This window comes from Carcharodon carcharias, chromosome 5 (assembly GCF_017639515.1).
Source record: "Carcharodon carcharias isolate sCarCar2 chromosome 5, sCarCar2.pri, whole genome shotgun sequence".
NCBI lineage: Eukaryota > Metazoa > Chordata > Chondrichthyes > Lamniformes > Lamnidae > Carcharodon > Carcharodon carcharias.
Window position 1 is genome coordinate 47,701,391 of NC_054471.1, and position 12,489 is coordinate 47,713,879.

The 12,489-nt window shown below is 50.3% G+C and overlaps 1 protein-coding gene and 1 non-coding gene across 2 annotated transcripts in view; both read right to left on the reverse strand.

Annotated features, from left to right (window-relative positions):
- The window catches only part of nr2e1 (nuclear receptor subfamily 2, group E, member 1), a 210,851-nt gene that overhangs the window by 179,723 nt on the left and 18,639 nt on the right, over positions 1-12,489 (reverse strand). The window contains exons 5-7 of the mRNA XM_041188520.1: positions 10,798-10,944; positions 7,188-7,284; positions 5,777-5,926 (exon numbers count right to left, since the gene is read on the reverse strand). Coding sequence (XP_041044454.1) covers positions 5,777-5,926; positions 7,188-7,284; positions 10,798-10,944 — 394 coding nt within the window. The remainder of the gene's footprint in view (positions 1-5,776; positions 5,927-7,187; positions 7,285-10,797; positions 10,945-12,489) is intronic.
- On the reverse strand, positions 8,037-8,256 carry LOC121278503. Its single transcript, XR_005943168.1, has one exon. It is a non-coding gene; the product is annotated as a small nucleolar RNA U3 (small nucleolar RNA).

The window sequence follows — 12,489 nt, forward strand, 5'->3', positions numbered from 1 at the left end:
CCATGAACTGAATCACAGTTACATGAACCTGAGTCCCAGTGCCATGAGCCGAGCCCTAGAGCCATGAACACGGGTCCCACTGCCAAGAACCCGCATCCCAGTGCCATCGACCCATCCCAGTGCCATGGACCTAAGTCCCAGTGCCATGAACCCAAGTTCCAGTGTCATCAACCGAGTCCCAGTGCCAAAAACTGAGTCCAAGTGCTATCAACCGAGTCCCAGTGCCATCAACCCATCTCAGTGCAATTAACCAGAGTCCCTGTGCCATGAACCTGAGTCCCAGTGCCATAAACCTGAGTCCCAGTACCATGGACTGAGCCCCAGTGCCATGAACCCATGCCCCAGTGCCATGAACCTGAATCCCAGTGCCATCAACCGTGTCCCAGTGGCCTGAACCCATCCAAGTGCCATGAACCCGTGTCTCAGTGCCATCAACCATGTCCCAGTGCCATGAACCCATCCCAGTGCCGTGAACTGAGTCCCACAGCCATGAACCCGATTCCCAGTGCCATCAACCCATCCCAGTGCCAAAACCGAGTCCCAGCACCATGAACTCATCCCAGTACCATGAACCCGCGTCCCAGTGCCATCAACCATGTCCTAGTGCCATCAACCCATCCCAGTGTCATGAACCCAAGTCCCAGTGCCATCAACCTGAGTCCCAGTGCCATCCACCCATCCCAGTGCCATGAACCCAATTCCCAGTGCCATCAACCGTGTCCCAGTGCCATGATCCCATCCCAGTGCCATGAACCCGAGTCCCAGTGCCATCAACGTACATCCCAGTGGCATGACCTCATCCCAGTGCCTTGAACCCGAGTCCCAGTGCCATGAACCCGAGACCCAGTGCCATCAACCGAGTCTTAGTTACATCAACCCATCCCAGTGCCATGAACCCATGTCCCAGTGTTATCCACCCATCCCAGTGCCATTGACCCATCCCAGTGCCATGAACTGAGTCCCAGTGCCATGTACCCATCCCAGTGCCATGAACCCAATTGCCAGTGCCATCAACCATGTCCCAGTGCCATGAGCCCATCCCAGTGCCATGAACCCGACTCCCAGTGCCATCAAACGTGTCCCAGTGTCTTGCGCCGAGTCTTAGTGCCATGAACCTGAGTCCCAGTGCCAAGAACCTACATCCCAGTGCCATTGACCCATCCCAGTGCCAGCAACCCGAGTCCCAGTGCCATCACCCGAGTTCCAGTGCCATCAAGCGAGTCCTAGTGCCATCAACACATCCCAGTGCCATGAACCGAGTCCCAGTGCCATGAGCCGAGCCCTAGTGCCATGAACACGAGTCCCACTGCCAAGAACCCGCATCCCAGTGCCATTGACCCATCCCAGTGCCATGGACCTAAGTCCCAGTGCCATGAACCCAAGTTCCAGTGTCATCAACCGAGTCCCAGTGCCATCAACTGAGTCCAAGTGCCATCAACCGAGTCCCAGTGCCATCAACCCATCTCAGTGCAATTAACCAGAGTCCCTGTGCCATGAACCTGAGTCCCAGTGCCATAAACCTGAGTCCCAGTACCATGAACTGAGCCCCAGTGCCATGAACACATGCCCCAGTGCCATGAACCTGAATCCCAGTGCCATCAACCGTGTCCCAGTGGCCTGAACCCATCCAAGTGCCATGAACCCGTGTCTCAGTGCCATCAAACATGTCCCAGTGCCATGAACCCATCCCAGTGCCGTGAACTGAGTCCCACTGCCATGAACCCGATTCCCAGTGCCATGAACCCATCCCAGTGCCAAAACCGAGTCCCAGCACCATGAACTCATCCCAGTGCCATGTACCCGAGTCCCAGTACCATGAACCCGAGTCCCAGTGACCATCAACCGAGTCCTAGTGCCATCAACCCATCCCAGTGCCATGAACCCAAGTCCCAGTGCCATCAACCTGAGTCCCAGTGCCATCCACCCATCCCAGTGCCATTGACCCATCCCAGTTCCATGAACTGAGTCCCAGTGCCATGGACCCATCCCAGTGCCATGAACCCAATTCCCAGTTCCATCAACCGTGTCCCAGTGCCATGAGCCCATCCCAGTGCCATGAACCCGAGTCCCAGTGCCATGAACCCGAGTCCCAGTGCCATGACCCCGAGTCCCAGTGCCATCAACCGAGCCCTAGTGCCATCAACCCATCCCAGTGGCATGAACCCAAGTCCCAGTGCATCAACCTGAGTCCCAGTGCCACCCACCCATCCCAGTGCCATTGGCCCATCCCAGTGCCATGAACCCAATTCCCAGTGCCATCAACCGTGTCCCAGTGCCATGAACCCATCCCAGTGCCATGAACCCGAGTCCCAGTGCCATCAACTTACATCCCAGTGCCATCAACCCACCCCAGTGCCAAAACCGAGTCCCAGCACCATGGACTCATCCCAGTGCCATGAACACGTGTCCCAGAGCCATGAACCCGAGTCCCAGTGCCATCAACCAAGTCCTAGTGCCATCAACCCATCCCAGTGCCATCAACCCAAGTCCCAGTGCCATCAGCCGGGTCCCACTGCCAAGAACCCACATCCCAGTGCCATGAACCCATCCCAGTGCGATGAGCCAGTGTCCCAGTGCCATGGACCCATCCCAGTGCCATGATCCTGGGTCTCATTGCCATCAACCGAGTCCCAGTACCAGGAATCTGAGTCCCAGTGCCATCAACCCGAGTCCCAGTGCCATCAACCGAGTCCTAGTGCCGTCAACCCATCCCAGTGCCATGAACCCAAGTCCCAGTGCCATCAACCTGAGTCCCAGTGCCATCCACCCATCCCAGTGCCATGAACTGAGTCCCAGTGCCATCGACCCATCCCAGTGCCATGAACCCAAGTCCCAGTGCCATCAACCTGAGTCCCAGTGCCGTCAACCCATCCCAGTGTCAAAACAGAGTCCCAGCGCCATGAACCCAGCCCCGTGCCTTGCGCCAAGTCTTAGTGCCATCAACCTGAGTCCCAGTGCCATGAACCTACATCCCAGTGCCATTGACCCATCCCAGTGCCAGCAACCCGAGTCCCAGTGCCATCACCCGAGTCCGAGTGCCATCAAACGAGTCCTAGTGCCATCAACCCATCCCAGTGCCATGAACCGAGTCCCAGTGCCATGAACTGAGTCACAGTTACATGAACCTGAGTCCCAGTGCCATGAGCCGAGCCCTAGTGCCATGAACACAAGTCCCACTGCCAAGAACCCGCATCCCAGTGCCATCGACCCATCCCAGTGCCATGGACCTAAGTCCCAGTGCCATGAACCCAAGTCCCAGTGTCATCAACCGTGTCCCAGTGCCATCAACCGATTCCAAGTGCCATCAATCTAGTCCCAGTGCCATCAACCCATCCTAGTGCAATTAACCAGAGTCCCCGTGCCATGAACCTGAGTCCCAGTGCCATAGACCTGAGTCCCAGTGCCATGAACTGAGCCCCAGTGCCATGAACCCATGCCCCAGTGCCATGCACCCATCCCAGTGCCATGAACCTGAGTCCCAGTGCTATCAACCGTGTCCCAGTGCCATGAACCCATCCCAGTGCCATGAACCCGAGTCCCAGTGCCATCAACCGTGTCCCAGTGCCATGAACCCATGCCCCAGTGCCATGCACCCATCCCAGTGCCATGAACCTGAGTCCCAGTGCTATCAACCGTGTCGCAGTGCCATGAACCCATCCCAGTGCCATGAACCCGTGTCCCAGTGCCATCAACCGCGTCCCAGTGCCATGAATCCGAGTCCCAGTGCCATGGACCTGAGTCCTAGTGCCATGAGGCCATCCCAGTGCCATGGACCCGAGTCTCAGTGCCAAGAACCTGAGTCCAAGTGCCACAAACCCATCCCAGTGCCATGAGCCGGGTCCTACTGCCATGAGCCGAGTCCCGGTGCCATGAACCCGCATCCCAGTGCCATTGACCCATCCCAGTGCCATGAACACGAGTCCCGGTGCCATGAACCCTAGTCCCAGTGCCATGAACCCAAGGCCCAGTGCCATGAGGCCATCCCAGTGCCATGGACCCGAGTCTCAGTGCCATGAACCGAGTCCCAGTGCCATGAACCCATCCCAGTGCGATGAGCCAGGGTTCCAGTGCCATGAACCAAGCCCCAGTGCTGTGAACCCAACCCAGTGCCATGAACCCGAGTTCCAGTGCCATGAAACGAGTCCCAGTGCCATGAACCCATCTCAGTGCGATAAGCCAGGGTCCCAATGCCATGGACCCATCCCAGTGCCATGATCCTGGGTCTCATTGCCATCAACCGAGTCCCAGTGCCATCAACCCGAGTCCCAGTGCCATCAGCCCGGTCCCACTGCCAAGAACCCACATCCCAGTGCCATTGACCCATCCCAGTGCCATGTACACGAGTCCCAGTGCCATCAACCCGAGTCCCAGTGCCATCAACCGAGTCCTAGTGCCATCAACCCATCCCAGTGCCATTGACCCATCCCAGTGCCATGAACTGAGTCCCAGTGCCATGTACCCATCCCAGTGCCATGAGCCGGGTCCTACTGCCATGAGCCGAGTCCCGGTGCCATGAACCCGCATCCCAGTGCCATTGACCCATCCCAGTGCCATGAACACGAGTCCCGGTGCCATGAACCCTAGTCCCAGTGCCATGAACCCAAGGCCCAGTGCCATGAGGCCATCCCAGTGCCATGGACCCGAGTCTCAGTGCCATGAACCGAGTCCCAGTGCCATGAACCCATCCCAGTGCGATGAGCCAGGGTTCCAGTGCCATGAACCAAGCCCCAGTGCTGTGAACCCAACCCAGTGCCATGAACCCGAGTTCCAGTGCCATGAAACGAGTCCCAGTGCCATGAACCCATCTCAGTGCGATAAGCCAGGGTCCCAATGCCATGGACCCATCCCAGTGCCATGATCCTGGGTCTCATTGCCATCAACCGAGTCCCAGTGCCATCAACCCGAGTCCCAGTGCCATCAGCCCGGTCCCACTGCCAAGAACCCACATCCCAGTGCCATTGACCCATCCCAGTGCCATGTACACGAGTCCCAGTGCCATCAACCCGAGTCCCAGTGCCATCAACCGAGTCCTAGTGCCATCAACCCATCCCAGTGCCATTGACCCATCCCAGTGCCATGAACTGAGTCCCAGTGCCATGTACCCATCCCAGTGCCATGAACCTGAGTCCCAGTGCCATCAACCCATCCCAGTGGCAAAACCGAGTCCCAGCGCCATGAACCCATCCCCGTGCCATGAACCCAAGTCCCAGTGCCATGAACCCGAGTCCCAGTGCCATCAACCGAGTCCTAGTGCCATCAACCCGTCCCAGTGCCATGAACCCAAGTCCCAGTGCCATCCACCCATCCCAGTGCCAAGAACTGAGTCCCAGTGCCATGGACCCATCCCAGTGCCATGAACCCAAGTCCCAGTGCCATCAACCTGAGTCCCAGTGCCATCCACCCATCCCAGTGCCATTGACCCATCCCAGTGCCATCAACCTGAGTCCCATTTCCATCAACCCATCCCAGTGCCAAAACCGAGTCCCAGTGCCATGAACCCGAGTCCCAGTGCCATGGACCCGAGTCCCAGTGCCATGAATCCATCCCAGTGCCATGGACCCGAGTCCTAGTGCCATGAACCCATCCCAGTGCAATGGACCCGAATCCCAGTGCTATGATCCCGAATCCCAGTTTAAGTCCCAATGTGAAAATACTGTTCCCGACTCAGGCTGGGCCATTCCTGCAACCTTGTTCGCGAGTTTAAATGCGGACACGCCATCAAGCTTAACATGTGTCTGTCTGAAAGTTTACACCGAGGAACAGGCTGCCGACTAACCAGCTTTGAAAGTCACGATGCATTTCAAACAGGCGAATTCAGTGGCGTCCACACGGAGCTGCCGGAACCGCGCGACCACCTCCTGCAAAGCATGGATTTCCGCAATGATCTTGTTCAGCTTCTGGGACTCTGTGTTGTCACTGTTCATCCCTTTGAGAAAATACAAACAGGAGAAACGCATCAAGTCACTAAATCTGAACGTTGACTATCCAACTGTTCCCGCCGCGGACGCTTCGGTCCCTCTTTGTGAACAGGTCAGCGGCTGGATTCGTTTGCAGACTGCAGGATTTCACCCAGTTCAGGGGAACGCGGCGACCTTTATCCCGATGTTGTCAAATCAAAACCATCTTGGAAACTGTTTGCTCTATCTGCACGGTCCCAGGTTGTGAGTAAATATTATTTTGTACCGCTTGCAATTTTGGCAATAACTCGATGTTTAAAACAAAATAGTGGCTTTAACAAAGTCCTGAAAGACCTGTCTGTCGCTGGTGCATTCGCGTTATGTTACGTAGCTGGAGGAAATGGCCAGTACGTGGTGAGGATTCAGTTTTGCCTTCAAGGAGGATGCCGGCTGTCCTTTGCTGGGGTGTGCGGTGGATCTGTCTCGCTAGCCTGACTCTGCAAACTCGCACCGGAGCTAGTGACTGATATCAGAATATTCTCACATGGCCGATCAGACTGGCCGAGTGGGTTAGAATGATACACGCTTGTGGTTAAGTGTTGCATGGCATCAAAAGAACCGTTCACTCAACATTCCTGGGGTACAGGGGTGACAGTTCTTCAAGTCGAGTTAACAGGGTGAAAGGACGCGGTTATTTCGGAAACAAATACAGAAAATGCTGGAAAAGCTCAGCAGGCCTGACAGCATCTGTGTGGAGAGAAAAACGAAGTTAACGTTTCGAGTCCGCATGACCCTTCTTCAGTTTTTCCAGCATTTTGTTTTTGTTTCGGATTTCCAGCATCCGCAGTACTTTGCTGTTATTCCGGAGGTCTCCTGGGAATCAGGCAGATGCGCGTGTACAGATGCACGTGTACAGATGCGCCTCTTTACACCATTTATAACCAAAAGGGTGGAGACTACCCGCAACATCTGGCAAAAAAAAAATCGAGTAATGACGTGTTCCTTGTGCTGTTGAGGGAGAATTGTTTAAAATTCAGAACTATCTCTTCAGCATGACAGTGTGATTTAGACCCAACAGATTAAGAACCGGGATTAATGAACACGCAAGAAATTTCCCTGCTCCAAAAACCGGCACCGAATGTCTAACTGCGCAGTGGAAGATTCCTTCGATGCATCGAAAGTTTGAAACAAATGGCCATTTTCACGAATTTAAGTGCCATGGGACAGGATTCCAGGTTTTAATCGCAATTGTTACTTTATTTTGAAAAAATGAAACCTGTTGCAACTCACCAGATACAGCCAGTAAAGTACTAGAATCGATTGGAATGGCCCATTGAGCTATTCCCAAAACAAAGAGTTCCCTCCAGGCATCTTCCAAAAGAATTAGCTAGAGTGAGACAAAAATCATAACCGTCCGGATTATTTTTAGTCATTCCAGATTTTATTTTGTTGCCTGTTAGAATAGCGCAATTAGCGAGCAAACTCGGATGCGATTTTAAACGATTTTCACTAAAGTGAACCATATGTTTATAAATGGTTACCTGATTTTTCACCTCTACCCCAATCTCCCCTCTCTGAAGAAGTCATACGGACTCGAAACGTTAGCTCCGTCTCTGCACAGGTGCTGCTAGACCTGCTGAGCATTTCCAGCATTTTCTATTTTTTTGTCTCCCGGCTCCCCGTTCATTGAATCTACTTCTCCCAGTTTCTTCCCGGTCTCCTCGGATATCCTGATTCTCCTGCCCTTTCCCTGGCTCCCTGCACGTTCTGCTCCCGGGTTCACACCCGCCTCTTTGCTCCTCCAGCTGTCTTAAGAAAGCGCTAACATCCGCGCGAATTCACCACCAGTGCCCCCAGGGGCCAAGAATTGGAATTTTCTACCCATCTCTTTTTGAATAAGTAAATAATTTAACATGCAGATAAAGGATCCTAGATTAGAAAAATCTTGTGGTAAAATACGGTTACCTTAAAACCCATTCGCCAAGAATCAAGGTTAGGCAGGGGAATTAGTGAGTGGAAGTCATTGCGGTGGGTTTTTTTTTTAAGAACATTTCCCATTTCCTCAGGGGCATTGCACAGCGAGTGTGCTAGGAAATTGAAGCGCCAGTGTGTGGCGTGGCGGCTGAGTAGTTATTTTTAACCTCTGTTAAACCGTTTTTTCCCTCCAGTTCTACAAGAGAGAGAAGGTACACTCATCAATGACAGAGAGCAGCTGTTAAAAGCAATCCTCCTATCTGCTTCCTGCTCAGAAGAGAGCACTATAAATTCTCTTAGTGGTTTGTGATGCCAAACACTCTAGGAACACATTTCTTAAGAAAAAAAAGCTATAGAAATGATCCCTGAGGGTATATATAATCTTTGTACAGGAACTGTGATCTGCTGAGTCTGACCATGATCCTCGATGTTTGACCAAGCGTGAATGTTCGTCACACAGGTACTGATGATACTAGGTAACCAATCACATACTTAGTGGTCCGAAGACCTACCCTGAATTACATCATCTGCTATTGGGAGGTTACACACTTCCAAGGTAACATCCGAGGCAACTCGTATTCTTCATGATGAAACAAAACCTATAGAGGCCTGGGGTCAGGTCTCAGACACAACTGATATAGAATCCTGCTGTGGTTTAAACAAGACTTTCCCCTTCTTGGAATGTACTTCTTCAACAGCGATATGAAAAACACTGAAAATTAAAATATTAATCCTTTTCTATGAACCATTCATTTTTTACCCTTTCCCTAATGCCAGGGAACAGTTTATCAGGCTTCTAAATCAACTTCTCTGAAAATGATAAAGGCAAAATATTGGGGATGCTGGAAATCTGAAACAAAAACAAAAAGTGCTGGAAAAACTCGGCAGGTCTGACAGCATCTGTGGAGAGAAAGACGGAGTTAACGTTTTGAGTCTGTATGATTCTTCAAAGCTAAAGGGAAGTAGAAATGTGGTGAAATATATACTGTTTGGGGGGTGGGGTGGAATAGATAGAAGGCCAGTGATAGGTGGAGGCAAAGGAGAGATTGTGAAAGATGTCATAAACAAAAGGTCAAATGGTTGCTAATAGTGGTGGTACTGGCTAAAGGAGGTGCTAATGGTGACATTAGGAGTGGAAAGCAGAATGTGATAATGGCAGGACTAGAGTAAACACTTTGGAAAATGACAGATGGCCCTAGTGGGGGTGGAATGGGGGGAGGGGATGGTGGTGGGAACAAGGATTGAAAAGGCTAAAAGCTGGGGATAAAACAATAAAAATTGAAATAAATTTAAAAAATAATAATGAAAGTGAGCAGGAAAAAAAAATAAATAAATAAAAATGAATGTAGAAAGGGGGGGGGGGCATCAAAAAGGGGGTGACAATGGAGGAGCAAGTTCATGGTCTGAAGTTGTTGAACTCAGTGTTAAGTCCAGAAGGCTGTAAAGTGCCTAATTGGAAGATGAGATGCTGTTTCTCCAGTTTGTGTTGAGCTTCACTGGAATATTGCAGCAGGCCAAGGATGGACATGTGGGCATGACAGCAGGGTGGTGTGTTGAAATGGCAAGTGACAGGGAGGTCTGGGTCATGCTTACGGACAGATCAAAGGTGTTCTGCAAAGCAGTCACCCAGTCTGCGTTTGGCCTATCCAATGTAGAGGAGACTGCATTGGGAGCAGCGAATGCAGTAGACCAAATTGAGGGAAGTGCAAGTGAAGCGCTGCTTCACCTGAAAGGAGTGTTTGGGCCCTTGGACGGTAAGGAGGAGGGAAGTATCTAGCTGAAGTTGGCGGAAATGGCGGAGGATGATCCTTTGAATGTGGAGGCTGGTGGGGTGAAAAGTGAGGACAAGGGGGACCCTATCATGGTTCTGGAGGGAGAGAAAAGTGTGAGGGCAGAGGCATGGGAGATGGGTCGGACACGGTTGAGGGCTTTGTCAACCACCGTGGGTGGGAAACCTTGGTTAAGAAAGAAGGAAAACATGTCAGAAGTACTGTTTTGGAAAGTGGCATCACTGGAACAAATCCGACGGAGGTGAAGGAACTGAGAGAATGGGATGGAGACCTTACAGGAAGTGGGATGTGAGGAGCTGTAGTTGAGGTAGCTGTGGGAGTTGGTGGGCTTGTAATGATTATTGGTGGACAGTCTATCACCAGAAATTGAGGCAGAGAGCTCAAGGAAGGGAAGGAAAGTGTCAGAGATGGACCATGTGAAAGTGATGGAGGGGTGGAAATTGGAAGCAAAATTCATAAATTTTTCCAGGTCCAGACAAGAGCATGAAGCGGCACTGAAGCAATCATTGATGTACTGAGAAAAGAGTTGTGGGAGGGGGCCTAAGTAGGATTGGAACAAGGAATGTTCCACATACCCCATAAAGGGACAGGTATAACTGGGACCCATGTGCGTACCCATAGTCGCACCTTTTATTTGGAGGAAGTGAGAGAAGTTTAAGGAGAAATTGTTCAGTGAGAGAACAAGTTCAGCCAGACGGAGGAGAGTGGTGGTGGATGGGGATTGTTCAGGCCTCTGTTCAAGGAAGAAGTGGAGAACCCTCAGACCATCCTGGTGGGGGATGTAGGTGTAGAGAGATTGGACGTCTATGGTGAAGAGGAGGTGGTTAGGGCCAGGGAACTGGAAATTGTTGATATGATATAGGGTATCAGAGGAATTGCCGATGTAGGTGAGAAGAGACTGGAAAAGGAGAGAGAGAACGGAGTCAAGATAGGAAGAAATGAGTTTCATGGAGCAGGAACAGGCTGACACAGTTGGTCTACCGGGACAGTCCTGTTTGTGGCTTTTGGGGAATTGCTGAGTTTTTCCAGCATTTTTTGTTTTTGTTTCAGATTTCCAGCATCCACAGTATTTTGCCTTTATCTTAGGGGATTTGTGGTGCTGGCTGGGGTCGGTTGTGATAATTGATTCCACTAACCTGATCCTGGAATGGAAGCGTGGAAAATGCAGGCACACTCTTGGCCCATTTGATACTCATGAAGAGCAGTCTCGCGGCAGATTCACAGACTGATTCAGTTGCCACTTCATACAGGTACATAGGTGTGCCGTTGACCTCGTGAGGGTACTGCAGAAAAAGTGACAGTGACACATGCTGTTTACGGCAGAGTTGGCAGAGCAGTGCAGCATATTTGTGATGCAATGTCCTCATTGAAAGGATTGTACCAATATAACTTGATCCATTGGCAATATAACTTGTTATCCATTTGCTTACTGAAGTTTTAAAAATATTTCTTATTGAATATTATACTAAAGTTGCCCGTATTCTAACTCGCAGCAGTTTCATTAACCCATCATCCTTGTGCTCGGCCATCTACAATGGCTCCTCATCTATAGCACCTCAATTTTTAAGATTTTCATCCTCCTGTTGAATTTCCTCCTGCATAATCTCTTTCACCCTTGCAACCCTCTCTGTTCCTCTGATTCTGCGCTCTTGTGTGTCCCCACCTCTTTCCCCCCATCATTGGCAGTCTTGCCTTTGGCTCTCTGGACCTCAAACACTGGAATTCCAATCGTAAAACATGCAACCTCTCTCTCTGCATTTCAGAACCTCAATAAAAACTTATTTCTTTGTCCAAACCTTTGGTCACTTGTGCTAATATCTTCCCTTCGGCTTGGTGAGACTTTAGTCAAAGTACTTTAGGACATTTACCTATGTTAAAGAGTGTTCTATAAATCATAGGATCCCAGAATGATACAGTACAGAAGGAGGCAGTTTGATCCATCATGCTTGTGCCAACTCTTTGATAGAGCAATCTTTTAATCCCATTCCCCTTGTCCTTCTCCAGACCTCTGAGATTTTTTTCCTTCAAGTTTTTAACCATTTTTAAAAATGTTACTATCTGCTTTCACTACCCTCTAACACAAGACATTCCAGATCCAACATCTCACAGTGTGAAAAAGGTTCCCTCATCTTAAATCTGTGCCCTCTGTTTACTGGCACTTCTGCCACTTGTAGCTGTTCCTCCTTCTTTACTCAATCAAAACCATTCCTAATTTCAAACACCTCTACCAAATCTCCTCTGTTTTGCTTTCAGGAGAACAACCTCAGCTTCTCCAGTTTCTGCACACATATCCCTGGTACCATTCTGGTCAATCTCTTAGGTGCCAAAAGCATGGTGTCCAGAATTGAACACAAAACACAAGTTGAGGCCCAATCAGTATTTTATAGATGTTCAGCATAAAGATTTCTTCTTTTGTACAGCATGCTTTTATTCTTATTGTAGGTCCTTTGGGGTGAAGATGAACATGTTCATCATCTGTGTTATTTGGTAGGGGTCCAATGGATATGCCTCTGTTAATGTAGCCAAGGATCCCATATTCCTTTTTTAGCAGCCTTCTCAACTTGTCCTACCACTTTCAAAGATTTGCCTACATGCACCCCAGGCCCCTCAGTTCCTACATTCCCTTTAATATTGTACCATTTAGTTCATATTGCCTCTCTTCATTCTTCCTACTAAAATGTATCACTTCACACTTGTCTGTATTAAATTTCATCCTATTTTACCAATCTCTGTTCTCCTTAAGTCTGTTACTATCCTTCTTATTGTTTACTACATTTACTATTATGTTTGCTACCTTACTCCCAATTTCATATCATCTGCAAACTTTG